Source organism: Diplodia seriata, assembly GCF_021436955.1.
Source record: "Diplodia seriata strain FDS-637 chromosome Unknown scaffold_12, whole genome shotgun sequence".
Lineage (NCBI taxonomy): Eukaryota > Fungi > Ascomycota > Dothideomycetes > Botryosphaeriales > Botryosphaeriaceae > Diplodia > Diplodia seriata.
In genome coordinates, this window is record NW_027117319.1 from 622,574 (window position 1) to 640,208 (window position 17,635).

General features: G+C 55.9%; 5 protein-coding genes across 5 annotated transcripts; 1 reads left to right on the forward strand and 4 right to left on the reverse strand.

Moving 5' to 3' along the window:
* Window positions 1-218: 218 nt before the first annotated feature.
* Window positions 219-1,277, reverse strand: SLS55_010320 (uncharacterized protein; the record flags this gene model as incomplete). The annotated part of the gene is made up of 2 exons (XM_066781705.1): window positions 219-889; window positions 1,079-1,277. 2 exons carry the CDS (start codon window positions 1,275-1,277, stop codon window positions 219-221), a joined length of 870 nt encoding a protein of 289 aa, XP_066627988.1.
* Window positions 1,278-2,749: 1,472 nt separating this feature from the next.
* SLS55_010321 (uncharacterized protein) lies at window positions 2,750-3,738 on the reverse strand (the record flags this gene model as incomplete). Its single annotated transcript, XM_066781706.1, has 2 exons — window positions 2,750-3,395; window positions 3,479-3,738. 2 exons carry the CDS (start codon window positions 3,736-3,738, stop codon window positions 2,750-2,752), a joined length of 906 nt encoding a protein of 301 aa, XP_066627989.1.
* A 1,258-nt stretch (window positions 3,739-4,996) lies between these two features.
* Window positions 4,997-6,656, reverse strand: ALD2_2 (mitochondrial aldehyde dehydrogenase; the record flags this gene model as incomplete). Its single annotated transcript, XM_066781707.1, has 4 exons — window positions 4,997-5,573; window positions 5,633-6,218; window positions 6,274-6,470; window positions 6,532-6,656. 4 exons carry the CDS (start codon window positions 6,654-6,656, stop codon window positions 4,997-4,999), a joined length of 1,485 nt encoding a protein of 494 aa, XP_066627990.1.
* A 2,444-nt stretch (window positions 6,657-9,100) lies between these two features.
* On the reverse strand, window positions 9,101-11,060 carry SLS55_010323 (uncharacterized protein; the record flags this gene model as incomplete). Its single annotated transcript, XM_066781708.1, has 4 exons — window positions 9,101-10,003; window positions 10,060-10,703; window positions 10,770-10,931; window positions 10,991-11,060. The coding sequence occupies 4 exons, from the start codon at window positions 11,058-11,060 to the stop codon at window positions 9,101-9,103; spliced, it is 1,779 nt and encodes a 592-aa protein (XP_066627991.1).
* Window positions 11,061-14,755: 3,695 nt separating this feature from the next.
* Window positions 14,756-17,211, forward strand: SLS55_010324 (uncharacterized protein; the record flags this gene model as incomplete). Its single annotated transcript, XM_066781709.1, has 3 exons — window positions 14,756-15,033; window positions 15,611-17,087; window positions 17,143-17,211. 3 exons carry the CDS (start codon window positions 14,756-14,758, stop codon window positions 17,209-17,211), a joined length of 1,824 nt encoding a protein of 607 aa, XP_066627992.1.
* Window positions 17,212-17,635: the final 424 nt, after the last annotated feature.

Genomic DNA, 17,635 nt, shown 5'->3' on the forward strand with positions numbered 1-17,635 from the left:
TATTGAGGACCAGGGTCATTTTCCTGGTGAGACACTAGTTGACAGAAGTTTAGAGCGCGCGAGACCCCTCGCAATTGAAAACCGAAAATCTCGACAAACTCCTGAGAGTCCCTTCGTGGAGTACACTCTACGCCACGGTGGTCAACAAACAAACAAAGACAAAGATGGGGTTCGATCTTTAGTTAATTAGTAGGCGAGGGGTTGGAATTTTTGATTAATTACGAATTCTTTGTAAATAAGTAAAGATCCACTCCGCTGTCACGCCGCCCGTTCATGTCTTGTGGTTGCTGGAGCAGCTGTTGTTGCGTGATGGAATAGTAATTGATGGAATTTTGAGGTGCGACAATGTTTCCCTCAGCGCGCTCACGCAGCCGCCGCGCCTCATCTTCTACCTCGTCGACCCTGTTCCTCAAAGACCTTTCCCTACGATCTGCTTCGTCTTTGGCCTGGTCGAGTTCTCTCTGAAGTGCCCTCTCCTTGTCCTTCGCTTCTTTGAGCTGCGTCTTCAGCTGCTCCACTTCTTCCTCGGTGTTGTGGAGAAGACTCTTCGCGTTCTCGAATTTGGCCCTCCATTCTGCGATCTTGCTCGGTTCGACATCGACGAGTGTGTGCTTGACGCTGCGAACCTCCGCTTCAAGCGCGTTGATCTCCTTGTCTTTCTGGGCGACATCTCGTTGGAGGCCTTCACAAATGGCCTTCTGCTCGGCAAGCTGGGACCTAAACTCGGCGATGGCGGGATCACTTTTAGGTGGGCGGCGGGTCTCATCGTTCCGGCTGTCAATGTGGCTGTAATCGTGTCCGGGCGGAGTTGTGGTTGCCTCGACAATGATCTTGGCTGATTCGGCCCCCGCTCCTCGTCGTGCATCTTGCGGGGCGACAAGCGGGTTTTCTGCAGCAGCTGCGTGGTGCAGGTGGCGCGATGGCAGTTGAGACGGGCATGATGAGCCAGTCACTGGACTAGAAGCAGGTCTGGCAATAGTCGGACTGCCTGGGGATTTAACGCGTTCTCGACACGACTCGCAGCCTCGGCATTGGAAGCTGCGCGGGCTGGAGAGCGCGGCTCCAGCATGTTCAACACCCGAAGCCAGTATATCCTCTTCTTGAGGAAAGCGCTGGGACATTCCAGTTTTGATGACGTGGAGCGCTCTGGAAATCTCTTCTTCCTTGCTGGCGCGCAGTGCTTCCTCTTTCGCAGTATTCCTTTGCCTTGCCGCTGCCTCGAACTTCTTGCCAAGATCTGACCGACCTGGGGGCGATGTTAAAGCAGACGAGGACATGCTCGCAAAGATGTATTCCAACTGATGCTGGAGACAGATAAGATTTCAGCAGAGAGGTTGCCCGTCACTGAAACTCAAAAAAGAGGTGAACGAGGAAGAAGGACTTGGTGAAGTGCGGGGTCGGTAGAAATGGCAGAAGGCAATTCTTGTATGCATGTAAACATGCGACGATGGCGTGGCCACGTACGATTGGCTCATGAACAATGCAGACCGGTACCAGCCCTTTCGAGTCTTTTGATTTTACTTCGCGCTCGTGATATTACTGTCACTCACGCATTCAACATCCAGGTAGTCGAAAGGATCAAAAGTGAAGAGGGAGAAGCCACCCTCATCGAGTGCGACATGCCCAACCAAAAGGACATTAGTGCCATCCACAAGGGCATCGTCGTAGTCTACGGACACGCTGTTGTCAAAAACTCTGGCATCATGAACGAAATGGACCCCTTTACCGATCTATCTTCGAATAACTTCGAACTCATTGAGCGGGTTAATGTTCTCAGTCTATTCTAGTGCATATAGGTGCAGGAGAGTATCCGCCTCACGGGAGCGCAGCTCTCCGGCCACATATTCGACATATCACCGGCGGCGGGGCTGCACGCTTAGGCGCTGCAGCATATGCAGTTATGAGCATGCTGTACGTCTTGACTTTATCCCCCTCACTCATCTTAAGCAGGTGTCGACATCATACGATAAACTTGGCTCATTTTCTTGTCTTACAAGCTCGGCGGCTTGGCTCGCAGCGTGGCTGCTGGGTATGCAGCAGCTGGGGTCATCAAGACCGATATCCTCGACGGGATGATCGGATATGGGTCCATAATGGAGGAAAGTCTGAGCGAGACGATGCCGTTGAAGAAGCTTGGAGATTCTTCGTAGATTGAAAGGGCGGTTTACTTCTTTCTGGAGTTGGAGTTTACTACCAAAGTGGTCCTGAGGTCGATGGAGGGCTTGGAGCTTCTTGAATGTCTTGGTCGGTGATTAGACTGATAGCCCTCCATTGAAGCTTTATGACTGTGCCAAATCAAACATAAAGGGCAGGCGCAAAATCGTTAAGCCTTCTAAGTTGTTGCTCAATTAGTATAGATGCTGTACGCATGACTGCAAGGTGGGGTGGCGCAGAGACTGGGGTTGATGGAGTACGGCGGGCTTAGCGGCCACTTGCGTTGAACCTCCGAGGACTGCCGTGCTGCACCATTTCCGATCACCTTCACTTGTGTACTGTTCAGCACATCAAGAAAATAGACGACAGTAGTGGGTATGTGAGAGAGATGATATGGACGTCTTCTGGAAAAGTGTTTAATGACACCATACTCAGAGACGCCATGTGTCATATTCTGACGGACATTACTTGCTGCCGCTATCATTTCAAGAGCATCGATAAGAACGCTTCCCAGGCCATTAGACACCGGAATCCGGCTAATGTAACCAGCCTGATCAGACACGATAACAAAATCTTCAAATCGCACCAACCCCCTCTACACCACCTTGACGCCCGCGTCCACAAGCAGCTGCTTCAACTCGGCCGTCTGCTCCTCCCCCAACAGCTTCCACGGCCTCCTCAACCCGCCCGTCCTGAACCCCCTCAGCTCCATCCCCGTCTTCACCGCCGCGTGATACGGATGAGCTTCGAGGAACCTGCACACGGGCCAAATCCTCGCCCACAGCTCCCTCCCCTCAACCAAATCGCCCCTCACGGCCACCGCATCCCACAACGCCACCGCCAACTCGGGCAGCACATTCGCCGTCCCCCACACGCTGCCCCGCGCGCCCGCCGCCAGCCCGTAGAACGTCAGCGTGTCCCAGCCGTTGAACGCGGTGACGCGCTGCGCGACGTGCCCCCCGAACAGCAGCTCCGTCAACGCCGGCGCGTCGCCCGACGTGTCCTTCAGGTACCTGACGCCGACGGCGCTCAGGTCGGCGATCTGCGCAGGCGACAGCGTGACGCCCGAGGCCGCCGGGATGTGGTAGTACATGATGGGCAGCTGCGGTGCGGCGGCGTGGATCTCGCCGAGGTACTCGTGCAGCGTGGAAACGGACAGGGCGTCGTAGAAGGGCGGCACGATCATGAGGGCGGAGGCGCCGGCGCGCGCGGCGTGCGTGGCGAGGTCGATGGCGTCGGCGCTGTACGTGGCGCGCCGGATCGTGAGTGGTGTGGGAGGGAAGGGAGGGAGGGAGGGAGGGAGGAGAGCGCGGACGTAACGTACGTGGATAGCGCGCCGATGCCGGCGACGACGGGGACCCGGCCTGCGGCTGACGCGACGCAGATCTCGACGAGCTGCTTGCGCTCGGCGATGGTGAGGGTGGTGAATTCGCCCGTGCTGCCGCCTGGGACTAGGCCGTGCACGCCGATTGTGATGAGGTTGTTGATGTGTGCGTCTAGCTGGGCGGCGTCGATTTCCTTGCCGCCTTCGGTGAAGGGGGTGATCAGGGCGACCAAGATGCCCTTGAGGTCTTGGGAGGCCATGGTGGTGGTATTTGCGGAGAAGAGCGGGAAGTGTAGGGAAGTGGAGAGCGGAAGCAAAGTAGCAATTGAGTCTCTTGTACCCTCCTCAACGTCTAGGTAATGGGTTGCTTTTATAAACTGTTGTCATCTTTTTGGGAAGGGTATTGAGCGTGTGCGGCTTCAGACTGCGCAGTCATCATGCCGGTTCGGTGGCCGACGCGGGACTGATGTTCGCTTAGGTATCAAAGCCTAGCGGTTAAAGGCAAGTCTCGGCGGTGCTGCGCTGATCTGAGATGGATCTATCGTCGGCGCCAGCGAATCAAGCAGTTGTCGCCGGATGGTGCGGGGCCGGATCTTGTAGCGGTTGAAGGTTCCTTCGTTTTCTCGAAGACTGGGGGCAGTGCTTGTCAGTGAGGGGTGCGCTTCTCACTCGAGTCTGCGGGCTTTACGTGATTAGGTCCATTGCCCCCTGGTTGAAGTATTCTGCGGGAATGGCAAATCAGCACGCCGCGTCCCCTTTTCGGTCAGTGAAAACCCGCGTGTTACCTCTGTACATTCTTGGCAGCCCTTTGCTGCCGAGCTCCTTGAGGTCATCAATCGTGGAGACATGCTCGTCAAACGCAGCACCGCGGTTGGCCATGATTGTGAAAGTAGGTATGTATATACTATGGAGACGCCCATAGAAAAAAAAAAAACTTGAGGCCGCGAGAGAGAGGCTGCACACCCAGAGTCTTCTTACGGTCGGCCATGAGGCGGCTCAAGTGGCGGCGAACTTTAGGACATGAAGGCCGGGGTGGCTTTCTGAAAAGCACGTAGGAAGCGTGCGTGATTGGTGGATCGTTCAATGAGGAAGGCCTCGACGGCTACCCGCGTCATGTGCTCGGATGAGATACCCGTAGCCCGATCCCGGCACAGGGTATCGGTTGCCTCCTGGCTATGGAAAACGTCGGATTGCCATCCGGAGATACTGCTGGTCAATCGGATCCATCACCGGATTGTGAAACGGGATGTGCTGGGCTATGAGACCCCGGAGATAATTGCCCACAGCTGGTAGATATCGTTGTGGGTATTCGTAAAGTTGGAGTGGAGGCATCAACATCTTCAAAAAAAAAAAAAATATCAATGTGCTACCTGTCACTCAATCAGCCTTCGGTTATCATATATTTCGTGTCTCCAATGGGGAAGACATCCTGCTGTTTTGCAATCAAGTAACTCTGACCGCACCGCCTCGTTGAAACCTGGGTTCCACTTGCGATGCCGACCTTATGCATGCTACAACCTACTCCCCCAAGTTCACATGCACCGCCTTAACCTGCGTATACGCCTCCAAGCCAGCCTCACCCAACTCCCTCCCAAAGCCACTCTGCTTCACGCCGCCAAACGGCACCCTAAAATCGCAATCATTACTACTATTCACCCACACGGTCCCACTCTTCACCTTCCTCGCCACAACATGCGCCCTCTCCAAATTCTTCGTAAACACGGCCGCGCCGAGGCCATACGTTGTCCCATTCGCCAACCGCACCGCCTCCTCTTGCGTCTGGAAGCGCGTAATCACGACAAACGGGCCGAAGACTTCTTCGTGGTAGATGCGCATCTTCTCGTCGACGTCGGTGAAGACGGTGGGCTCGACGAAATACCCCTTGCGGGCAACCCGCTCTCCGCCGTGCAGCAGCGTCGCCCCCTCTTCCTTCCCGATGTCGACGTACCGAAGGACGCGGTCCAGCTGAGCTTGCGTGACCTGCGGCCCTTGGAACGTGTCGGCGTGCCACGGGTCGCCGACGACGCTGACGGCCTTGACCGTGTCGACGAAGCGGCGCACGAAGTCGTCGTGGATGCTGTCTTCGACGAGGATGCTGGGCAGGACTGTCAGCTGGTGCCGCCGGGCAAGTTGGGATTGCAGTGCGTTGCTCACCGCGACGTCGCCGAGCAGACCTGTCCCTGGTTGCCCATGATGCCGATATGCGCCCACCGCACGGCCTGCGCGACGTCGGCGTCGGCGAAGACGAGGGCGGGCGACTTGCCGCCGGTCTCGAGGGTGACATTCTTCAGCGCGGCGCTCGCGGCGCGCATGATGTGCTTCGCCGTCGCGGTGCTGCCGGTGAAGGCGATCTTGTCGACGTCGGGGTGGTCGACGAGCGGCGCGCCCGCGTCCTTGCCCGTGCCGTTGACGATGTTGACGACGCCCGGCGGGAAGCCGGCTTCTTTAACTAAATTCCCCAGGTAGAGGATGCTCAGGGGCGTCTGCTCGGCGGCCTTGATGACGACGGTGTTGCCGCAGGCGAGGGCGGGGCCGAGCTTCCACGCCGCCATGCTGAGCGGGTAGTTCCACGGGATGATCTGGCCGACGACGCCGAGCGGCTCGCGGAGGGTGTAGGCGAATTTGGCGGGGGTGGTGGAGATGGTGTTGCCGCTCACTTTGTCGGCCCATTCGCCGTAGTACCGGATGGTGTTGAAGGCTTCGGGGAGGTCGTCTTCCATCATCACTTTGTAGGGCTTGCCTGTGGTGTGGAGTCAGCACGGAGCATTGCTGGGTGATTGACGGGGCCGTCGTACCGTTGTCTAGAGTGTCGATTGTGGCGAAGAGCTCCGAGTTGTCTTCGATCAAGTTGGCCAGCTTGACGATTAAGCGGCCGCGGTCGGTTGCGGAGAGCTCTTGCCATGGACCGTCGAAGGCTGCGCGGGCGGCGCGCACCGCTTTGTCAATGTCTTCTGCTTGGGCTGCAAAGACCGACGTGATTTCGTTCTCCGTTCTGCGGGTAGGGAGTGTGAGCGGCGAAGCTGGGATGTGCCTAAACGAAATCGGCAACTTACGCGGGGTCGATGGTTGCAAGCTTCCTCCCGGACTGCGAGGGGACGAATTCGTTGTTGATGAACAAGCCCAGAGGCTGCGTCCATTTGCGGCCGTTGGGCGCCGTGATTTCGGTGGAAAGAGCCATTGAGATTTTTGTGACGGCAATTGCGCAATGCGAAAGCAAGCTGGATAGCGCTGGAGCGCGCGTTGAGTTTATGAGACAATATTGATAGCCGACCAGGGTCCCTTCTCCACATGCACGACCAATTCGCATTACGCCATTACGCAAAAGCGTATCAGGGAGAAGTGTCGGCGAGGCCTCCTCGAATTGCGATTGCTTAGCGCCCGATAAGCAGCTCGATAGTAAGTAGGTAATTGTGCCCCGCACCGTCACTGCCCCGCCCCGCTCTGCCCCTCGCTTTCCGCCCCGCCACCAGCTGCCTCTTCGGCGATTGAGCACAACCGGCCGGCTATCGGACCCCGTCAAGCTGTCCATTGCCGAGTTTCGGAACGGCAGCCCGCCCTGGTGCCGGAGCCCTGAAGTTGGGGAGTGGGATGGACGCGGAATCGCACGCGCGGACGGTGGCGTCGCCTCCTCAGCAGATTCTCCAAAGGCTTCGCAGTCACTCAAAGCCAAGCATCACACAATGTCAAACGTAGTCCATTACTCAAACCCCATCTCTGCGTGCGGCGCAAGCATCTACAGCTCCGACTTGGCCTCCGCAACCCCCAGCTTGCCCGCCTCATCCCTCACCGTCTCCTCAATCGCCTGCTCCAAGCTCTGGTGCTGCGGTTTCCACCCCAACTTCTCCGCCGCCCGGCCCGCATCGCACCGCGCATTCGTGCCGAGCAAAACGCCGGCATGCGCAACGAGCTTATCCGCCTCCTCGGCCGGCAGCGCCTCGACGTCCAACGAGTCCGCAGCGCCGAGCGCCACCGCCGCCGCCGCGATGCGACGGGAGATGTCTCCGAAAGACTTGCGCGCATTAGCACACACCACAACCACAAAGTAGGAAACAGACTCACCACCCGTCCCACACCCGCGAAATACACCCCGTCCCGCCCCCACACGCCCGGATCCGCACCACCGCCCTGCACCGCCCTCTCCACCAACCTCACCGTGATGTCGCTTAGGTCCCACACATGCACATGGTCCCACTCGGCCAGCCCGCGGCCCACCTGCCACGCCTTCCCGCGCCGCACCGCCGTCCGCGCCAGCTCGGGTATCTGGATGCTGCGCCGATTGCCCGGGCCGCGCCCCGTGCCGAAGATGATGGGGCCGACGAGCAGCGCCGTCTGGATCCCCGACGAGCCCCCCTCCTCCTCGGCTATCTCGCGGATGTAGTTGTCGACGGTGCGGCTCGGGTACTGCTTCGCCTGCGCCCAGATGGCGCTGCTGTCGAGGTCGGCGTAGGTCGCGGACGACGGCGACGGCGGCTCGCCGAAGGTCTTGGATGCGATCTCGCCGCATGCGAGGAGCGTGGCGCCGGAGATTTGGAGCCAGTGCGCTGCGGGGAGGGGACGTGGGGAGGGTGGTTAGCGCGTGCGGTGCGGTGCGGTTGCGGTGCGGCCGCGTCGAACGAGTGGGGAGGCGTAAGAACATACCAGGCTTGCTCGCGTCACGGTGTTTCTTGAGGCCCTCGTGGATGGCTTTCACGCTGGGGAGGTGGCTCGTCGCGGCGAAATCTGTCGTCGCCCCATCATCTCATTCAGCAAAAACCGCGCGACACACGCAACCCCCGACCGCTGCTTTCCCTCCCCTCGGGCCTGGATTCTTACTCAACACGACATCTGCCTTCGCTGCCTCGTCGGCGATCAAGTCGCTGTCGTCCAGGCTGCCTTGCACGACGCGCACGTCCGGATACTCCTCCGCGAAGACGGCGGCCGTCTTCGCCGGGTCGCGAATGAGCGCCGAGATGGCGTATTCCGGGTGCGCGCGGTGGAGGGCGTGCAGCGCGTCGCCGCCGACGTAGCCGGTTGCGCCGGTGCTGCGGTGGCTTAGTGTGCTGCTGTGCGATTGCGCAGCGGCTGGCGGGGTTGCTTACAGGAAGATTTTGGCCATGGCTTGCTGTGGTGATTTGGGCTGGGGTTGGTAGGGATGTTTGTTGGAGAGAGAGAGAACGAGAGCGCCTTTGCGTGTGTGTGTGGAGGGGCAGCAGCAGCAGCAGGCAGCCCCGCGCTATATTTTCTGTGCTGACAATTTTTGTAAGCAAGTCGTCATTTCCAAGGTCGCCCTCCATGGTGCCCGACCCACCGGAGGGCTTGCGCCTTGCGGCGGGGTAGTGATATGTCGAAAGAGGCAGGCTTGGGCGGCGGCCAATCAGAGGAGTCAATCGCATCGGATGCGTAGCCGAGCGGTCGTTGCCGGGGACAGTACCCAAAGCACCAAATCAAATATCCACCCACACGTATCCTGCGCAATTTGGAGGAGCGGCGGAAGATTTGTCTTCCAAGATTCCTGGGGCCTCGGCGCATGCGACTCTGGCCGACCGCGACAAATGCGTTGTGGTCATCATGGCAGGACGATCGACCGGGCCCAAGCGATGACAGAGGTAGCACACGGCAAAGTATGCTTAACAAATGAGCCTTTCAACGCGAAGGTGCCATTACGTCAGGCCAGCTGATAGTCAAGTCGTTTGCCTCCTTGCGCCGCCTCCACACTTCTTCGGCAATGTGCGCCAATTCCGCACTGGCGAAAAAGACACTTCCTTCTTTGACGATTGACAAACACCGCCGCGCTTCGTCCTGCAACTCCGGGGTGGCGGCCTCGCAGGCAGCAATGAACACCGACCAAGACACGAGAATGGCGAAGTCCTGATCATAAAGGCCTTCGGTCGCACACGAGAGCAGATGATCGAACGTCTTCCGGACAAAATCCTGCAAGATCATGGCGTTGACGTTGTAAGTACGGCGGTAAAAATACAACAGAACGACTTGGTGCAGCGCGAGGGCCATGGGATTGCGATCCCGCGTAGCCGGCGAGGGCGCCCATGTCCAGATGTTCTGCTCTAGAGTTTTGGTGTGGCGAGCCAGAGCAGCCGAGACTCTGCAGTCGGTGGCAGCAATGCTCTCCAGTCTCTTCTTGTCGTTTGCCAAGGAAATGGTTTGCGCCAACCAAGTCATCAACGACTCGGGCACTCCGTAGATGTCCGGGTACATCGTTTTATTCCATTGGCCTGTGATCTCCAGATGTATGTCGTTGTAGCCGAGCTGCAGCGGCTTCTCGCGCGAGGGGTCTAGGTCTGTGTTCAAACGGTCTTCTGTGAGGCGGAAAGCGCGTGACGTAGAAATCTCATCGGTAGGCTCGAGGCCCTGGCGAGTAGCTGTTCCTTCACATACCCAAGTGCTTTCAGCGATAATTCGAATGTGAGTATACATGTGGTGCAGCAGACGCAGTTCGAAGGACTTGTGTGGCTCGGGGATGCCGCGAAGGCGGATGAGACGCTCGGCGTCATGGAGGAGGACGCGAATGGCCCGGGGCTCATAGAATGCCTAACGCTTCATAAGCGTGCGTCACGCTCACAGGATCATACAAGCAAACAACATACCGAAGCGGTTGCCATGGATAGGACGGCAAGGAGTAGCTCATTGTATTTCCCCTGACTTGGACCGGCAACCTCAGTCATGAGGGCTTTTTTCAGAAAATTCTTTGCGATCTTTTGATATTCTTTGCCGCTATTCAGCCAATGCAAACCATTCGAGCTCCGGTTTGAACGGTGGATGCGGAAGGCAGTGGCGGCCAAGACAGCGTAGAAGACAGTGAAGCGGGCACAGGACGTGGTATTCCAAAGAGTGAGTTCCCCAAACGTCTCAACAGCACAGGGCATGAACGACTTCTCCCAGGGGGACACGCGCATGCGTGATGCCGACGTGTTGGTAGTTGCCCTGCAGTAGCGCAGGATGAAACAGGCGTCGGCGGGCAGAGTATGCTCACGGGAACCTCCGCCCTGCGGCATGGCGGGAGGGATTGTCAGTTGTTCGGAGAAGGGCTCGGGGGCCATAACGCTACTGTGGTCGACTACCGTATCGGCCGCCATGGCCATTTCCAGCTGTGTGAAGGACTGGCTTGGCGACGATGGATCCATTAAAACGGCGGCGTCATCATGGTGTGCAGGGTAGATGTCCAGGATGTCGTCGACGTCGTAGCCCAAGAGGGTACTGTCGACCTGGGGGTCCTGGGGCGGGATCTCTTCTATCACGTGATCTGAGGCGTCGGAAGTAGGTGGCGAGGCGTCTGCAGGCGGTGCTGTCGGCGTACCAAAACCCCTGAAGGCGTGAAAAGGGCCGACGGTAACGCTTGCTTCAACGTCATGACGGGCGAGGCGCTCGGACTCCAGGTCTAATTGGAGGAGCAGATCCATGGCCGGGCGGCCACCGGTGCTCTGCTGCAGCTCGACACTCATCTGACTGCGGTCGCGTTCTGGCAGTTGGGTCAGTGCCGAGTGGCGGGCCGGGGGCACGCAATGGGGCAGGTGTCACCGTTGAAGAGGGTGCGGCGGAACATGGCGGTGGGCTGGTCTGGCTTGTCGGCGCCATTGCTGTCAGGCATCCAGAGCAGCTGGGCTTGGTAGCCCTGGCATGGCAGGTTATTGCGACGACATGAGTTGCAGACGGGCCGGGTTTCGTCGCACTTGAGGTGCCGAGCGCGGCAGGTGCCACAGCCGGTGAAGGTGCGCGAGCGGGGGACTGGGGTTCGGGTGGCCATGTGATGCGCGGAGCTGTTGCATTGGGGAGGGTTGGGCAAGAGGCGATGGGCGCGGGCGTGGGCGAAATGAAAAGGGAAGGAAGACAGATAAATGTGTGGTTGATGGTTGAGGAAGGCGTCGCCGGGAGCTGTGGCGGGGCCGCGACCGGGGGGCCTGTGCCTGCGGCGCTGAGCTTAGCCTAGACCCTGGACCATCACCCGGCGATGATATATCAATTCATTCCGAGCCACAACGCCAGTCTTTGCAACTGTGTTTTGCTCTTCTCTTGGCCATGTTCGCTTCTAGGCTCGCCACGCGCCGTTCGCTGTGCATTGCAGCCCGGCGGAAGGCCTCGAGCGCGAATGCAGCGCTGTTTTAGCGGGAGCCGTCAGGGCCCTGTATGCGCACCGCCCTACCCGGTCCAGGGTGATCACTGTCCTATAACGCTCCTCACGCTAGTCTTAAGTTGCATAAGTGGCGTTAGATATAGAGCGACTAGGATTCAGTGTGAGTTGCACATGGTACTGGTGGGAGGCTTGCGGTAAAAACCGAAAACTCTTGGCTTGGCCGCTACATTAGCGCCGCCCTGCTACTTACACGATGTCGAAGCTGTGTGGATAGCTGGGCTGAGAGAGTTTATACTCTTCTCAAGTGTAACGTATGTATGCTTGAGTTTTGCGGTGGAAGACGGGCTTGCACACGTACGGCTGGCCCAGCGTGTCACAGAATGATCCCGTGTGGCGCGTTGGACCCGGGTGCGAATATTCCCAATTAAATCGAGAAATTCTGGCAAGGGCGCTAAGCCCAACGATGTAACGCAGAACACCACCGAAGTGCAGCTGACACGCTAGCTACGAACGATGCCCTGATTTCAGGGCCTCGTATAGTAGTACACGGAAGCTTTGCAGCTACGCAGGTACAATTCCGACAAATGAATTGCGTACATTTCTAGCATGCGATCCACTATGTGGTGCGTCAAATGCGATATCTAAAGGGCAGGTCAAACCAGTTCGCTTGTCGAGGTACGTGGCCGGAGGCCTCATTACAGCTTGGCTCTTTGCTCTGACATTCGAGAGCCTAGTGGAATTGAACATTGTCCTATAGACCCCCGAGACAGTAGACCACGTTTGCGAAAAGATCAAATGCTGATCGGCCGCTACTACTGCAAAGGGGAGGATGACTCGTTCGAAGAGTCGCGAAGAAACACATGACGAGCGATCAACTTGATGGAAACTTACATTGTGAAAATATTTTTTTTACCACGAAGAATTAACTACACGCCTAACCATGCCTTATGCCGCTGACATTGATTGTAAGGGCGACCGCGAAAAAGGCTAAGCAGAAAGCGGTCGCTCGTTTCCACAGCGGCCTCGAGTTCGGCGAATGATAGGGCGGAGTTAAGCAATGTGGCTGAGTGAAGCCAGACATCCTGGGCTGCATGAACGCAGAGGGGTCAGCGACCAATCAGTCGATGAATGACGATGTTTGGCCCCATTCACTGGGCCCTATGCACGGAATGCCTTGCACGCGCCCCCGCTCACCAGGTTCTACCCTGGTCACTACACCCAGCCTCGCGGGCGTACCGTTCGGATCACGCCGTCCCTTTATTCTGTCCCTCTTCTCCAAGACAACGCCTGGAGCTGTATGACTTGTTACGAAAGTAAGCAGTAGTCCAAAGGACACCCATGGGTGTGAATATTGACGTCATTGCAAGTGACGTGTCTGGGCAGTGTGTGGCACTGCAAGGCGTGAGTGCATAGTGCACTCTCCCGGCTCGGCGGTTCACAGGTGGCATGGCGTTTGCCAACGCGTACTTATTCAGCTTCATCAAGCTATGGCATCCTGCAAGGCGTATTCCACTACCCTGGACGCGCATACGTGACCAAATTAAGTGGAGCGGGCAGCAAGGCTCCGTAGTAGGCAGAAGATCTGACGTAAGCTCGCGAACGTGAGGCTGAGGCGTGGGGAACCCACGTTACCTATCAGTCGTCCGCTAGTGAGACAGGCTACCCTCCCTCTTTGATGCCCCAAACAACAAACGCCAGAAGTCCGGAGGTATCATAAGACATCTTCCATGGCGGATTAAGTCGATTAATCACAAACGTCAAAAGCCATGAATTTGAGGTATTCCACGAGACTCGTGAAGATTTGGACCCTTGGTGAATCTCCGAAGTTCAGAATATACTCCGCGGTTCATAGAGGTGAAATTTCGAGACGCTGGTGGCCGAAGGAATCCTCCCAGATTCTACTTGTATTTCTGAAGAAGGTCGGAATGCCTCGCAGAACATATCATTTACGGAGCCTCGCCCAGTTCAGACCACAGCGGCTAACGGGCACCCGCCTACACTTCGGCACCCCCGCCTCATTTTTTAGGCACCCCCCCTATATCAACACCACCCCTGTATTCCTATAGTCCCCAAGATGGCAACTGGAAAGTTTTGAACTGGGCGAGGCTCCGTATGAGCGCAGAGGAAGTCTTAGTCGAATCAGCCTAACATTGCAAGAACCCCGCACTTCTGCAAAGCTGACCGGTGCTTACGGAATGATCGGCACAGCTACGGGCCAGTGCCCCGAATGATAGCCTCATCACCCTCGCTTCTTGAGCATAAATACCGGTGGTAGTGTAACCTTCTCAATGTCCGATTTTTTTGGTATGCTCTGCCAGAAAGCTTTCGATTAGCCATGAGCCCCAGTCCCGTACATCATATCCGGAATCATTTGGGCCGTGCTCAACATGGCTTGCCGACACTCACCACAACGCCATCATCGCCAGCATCCAGTCTGACGATGGTGGGCTCTCCATGCGACCACTCTCGCCGTTGCGAATCTACAGCAAGCCGACAAGATTCTTGGAGGTTCGACAGTGAAAGTATTGCAGCAACCAGTGAGCAAGCAAGGTCGAACGTCCAGAATGCTTGGACAGAGGCAATGAAAAACATCCGAGACAAATGCGATGCCTCACAGCAAGCAATACTGGCGAACTGCAACACGCCCGAAAGCCTGGTCTCACATCTGACTGAGCTCTCCGAGCGTCGTCTACTACGCAATCCTACTCTGGTTCTTTCACGTGCCCGGCCATTAGTAGATACAGTACGACAGTACGATGAGGTTATGAGAACATTTTGTGGATACGGCGCTGGCGAGTTGGCACTTGTGTGGGGATCCTTGACCTTGGTCATCACGGTATAGTACCCAGAAGCGACACTCTCCCTGTGCACTAATTGAACGGTCATCTGATGGAATAGCCAGATCGTCGAGAAATATTTGACACTCTTTGACAACATCCTCGGCGTCCTATCGGAGCTGGGCGAGACCCTACCCCGGATGCGCAAGTACGCCAGCATGTTCATGAGCCAGGAACGAGTCCAATATACCTTATCTCTTGTATTTGTGGACCTTCTCGAGTTCTGCGTCTTGTCTATCTCATTCTTGAGCAAAAGAGGTAAGGCAGCTCTTGGCAAAGAGAACAGGGAAAAGGTTCTAACCATTCTCCGCAGGTATTGTGATACTCTGGAAGCTAACGTGGAGAGACTTTGAACGCCGCTCGAAGGCAATTGTCATGAACATCAGCAGACACAAGGCTCTCGCTGATGTCGAAGCTGCAGTATCCACAATGGATGATATGGGACTCTGGAGAAAAGAAGAAAGGAGATTCAACCAAGACATTCAGATGAGAGAGCTTGTCAGATGGCTAGATCCTGTTAACTGTGACTACCAACTGGAGGTTTCACAGCGCGCCCGGACTCAAGGGACAGGAGAGTGGTTTTTGAACCACCACGAGACTGCGTCATGGAAGAACGGACAGACTGCGGTCTTATGGCTGCATGGAATCCCCGGGTAAGCTTCTCATGTCAAGATCATGTTCGGGCAATAACCAAGTGCGCAGGTGTGGGAAAACACTCCTCTGCTCCTCGCTCATTGATCACCTCAAATGGCTCTCAACCAATACCACCAAAGAATGCAAGAAGAAAATTGTGGTGTTCTTTTTCTGTGACACAACACTTCCGGAGAACCGGACATCGATTGCGGTCCTGAAAACCATAATCTCCCAGCTCACCACAAAGATAAGGCTTCCTGCTCATATCGAAACCGCCTTTCGGGCAATGCTCGAGAGCGGACAACAAAGAGCAGCCTCATTTGAGGGCCTTCTTGAGCTCCTCAGGCAGATTCTCAAGGGAAACAACAACCATCACGTCACCATGATACTGGACGCATGGGACGAATGCGAGGATGGCGGAGAAAGCCCTTTGCTCTCTGAACTCCTCAAACAAGCAAAAGATGAAACTTTGAATTTCCAACTCTTTGTATCGAGTCGAAACGAGCCCGCAACTCGCGGGTATCTGATCAATGAACACCAAATTCGAATCACGCCATCTCTATTGGAACAAGATCTCCGGCTCTACGTATCTACAAGATTGACCCAGTCCCGAGTTGGGTTATCGTCTTCCAAAGACACACAATCGGCAATCGTCACCAAGGTCACTGAAAAATCCAATGGACAGTTCCTCTGGGTCAAACTGGTTGTTGAGAGCTTGCTCAAAGCAACCTTCCATTGGGAGCTAGAAGAGATCATGAACGATTTACCACAAGGACTTGACAAGGCATACAGCAGAGTCCTGAAAAGGCTGAGCTTGGAGCCACCGAGGAGACAAGATGCAGCAGTGAAGCTGCTGCAGTGGCTAGCATGTGCGGAACGCGTCATGTCCATCAAAGAGATCGGGGCTGCATTGGAGATCCGGGAAGGCGACACCAGCACTGATCCTATGGGGCAATTCATCGACCCGTGCGAGTTTGTTGAAGATGTCTGTGGATCGCTGATTGAATTGAGGGAGCCTCGGAGTCCGAGTACAGACAGAACCGTAGGATTTGTCCACGGAAGCTTCAAGGACTACCTCCTTTCACCCACGTCACATTGTGACCTAGAGGACCTTGCAATTGCGAGGTTCAAGATCAACCGAACACATGCCCACAAGTACATGTCCGACACATGCATCACGCAACTGTCTTTCACATCAATCAGTAAGGCCGTTGCAGCTAAAGAGGATGTTCACACCATGTTTCCCTTCCTGAAATATTCCTCGAACTTCTGGGCGATGCACCTCGCTCAATCAGGTACACCTGATGAGGGTGGAACAAGGAAGGTTCTCGAGTTCATCGGGTCACCAGAATTCCGGTCTTACCTTGCAAGACAAGGCGAATCAATGTCCGACGTCAGTCAGATCACTGTAGTCCAGGCGCAACTGAACACATGGATATCGAAGTATGGCACCATTGATCATCACATCAAATCGATAGAAAACTGCTTCAAGACTCAATACGCCAATTCGGTTGAGCGAAACGAACACCACTATGGGCCTGAGCATGTCCTTACACTGAACAGTCTCTTTCACCTCGGAAACTTCGCTCATATACTTGGAGACTGGAAGCAAGCAAGGCTCATATATGAGCGGGTACTGAACGGCCGCATGAAGCAGTTTGGAGAAGAGAGCCAGCAAACATTGGATTCCATGTTCCAGCTAGCAACTGTGCTTGGACGGCTCGGAGAGCTTGAGGAATCGCAAAGGCTTCATTCAAAAGCACTGAACAATCGTCGAAAAATACTGGGCCCAATGCACGCGGACACCCTGCTCTCGGAAGATGGCCTGGCATACACACTGAACAGAAGGAACCTTTTCGAAGAAGCGGAGGCCTTGAGCCGCGAGACATTACGGACCGAAACGCGAGCTTTTGAAAACGATGATCTTCGCACGGTCCATTCAGCGAACAATCTGGCAGCAGTCCTCCGAGATACCGGTGTGGCGTATGAGAAAGTTGGAGACCGCGACATGGCCCGCAACGCATGGCAGGAATTCGAGGCCCTCTCTTTGAAATGTCTTTCCGTCAGGGAAGCTGTCCTAGGTCATGAAAATCCCGAAACAATAACAGCCGTTAACATGCTCGGCATAGTCACAAGACACCTCGGACGGCCGGAAGAGAGTGAAAAGTTCGGCCGTCGAGCGTTGTCCGTTCGCTTAAAGCTTTTCGGCCCTGAAAGCCCACACACTCAGAGAAGTATGCGAAATCTCATTGCTGCTTTAAGGGATCAGTGTAAAGAGAAAGAAGCTTCAGAAGTAGAAGCACAGCTCGAAAAAAGTATGAGATCGAATCCGGTTTTATACGAGCGAGAGGAACGAGAACGCTCGTAGCACTTGTTTGAGCGGTCTTTCATGTGGGCTGACCATGCACCAGAGGTGCCTGATCTCGCCGGGCCTGGTCGGCAGAGGGTTTTTTTTTTTCTTTCAGTGAACCAGTATATTCGTCAAACTTCAGGCAGTGAAGGGTTACAGGTGGATTTTCATATACTAGCCGAATGTACTCTTGCCTGATCCTGAATTCAAAACGGTGATACGCGTTATGCGTCACGTCACTACTTGCGTCATCACACCACATCTGGTGGCAG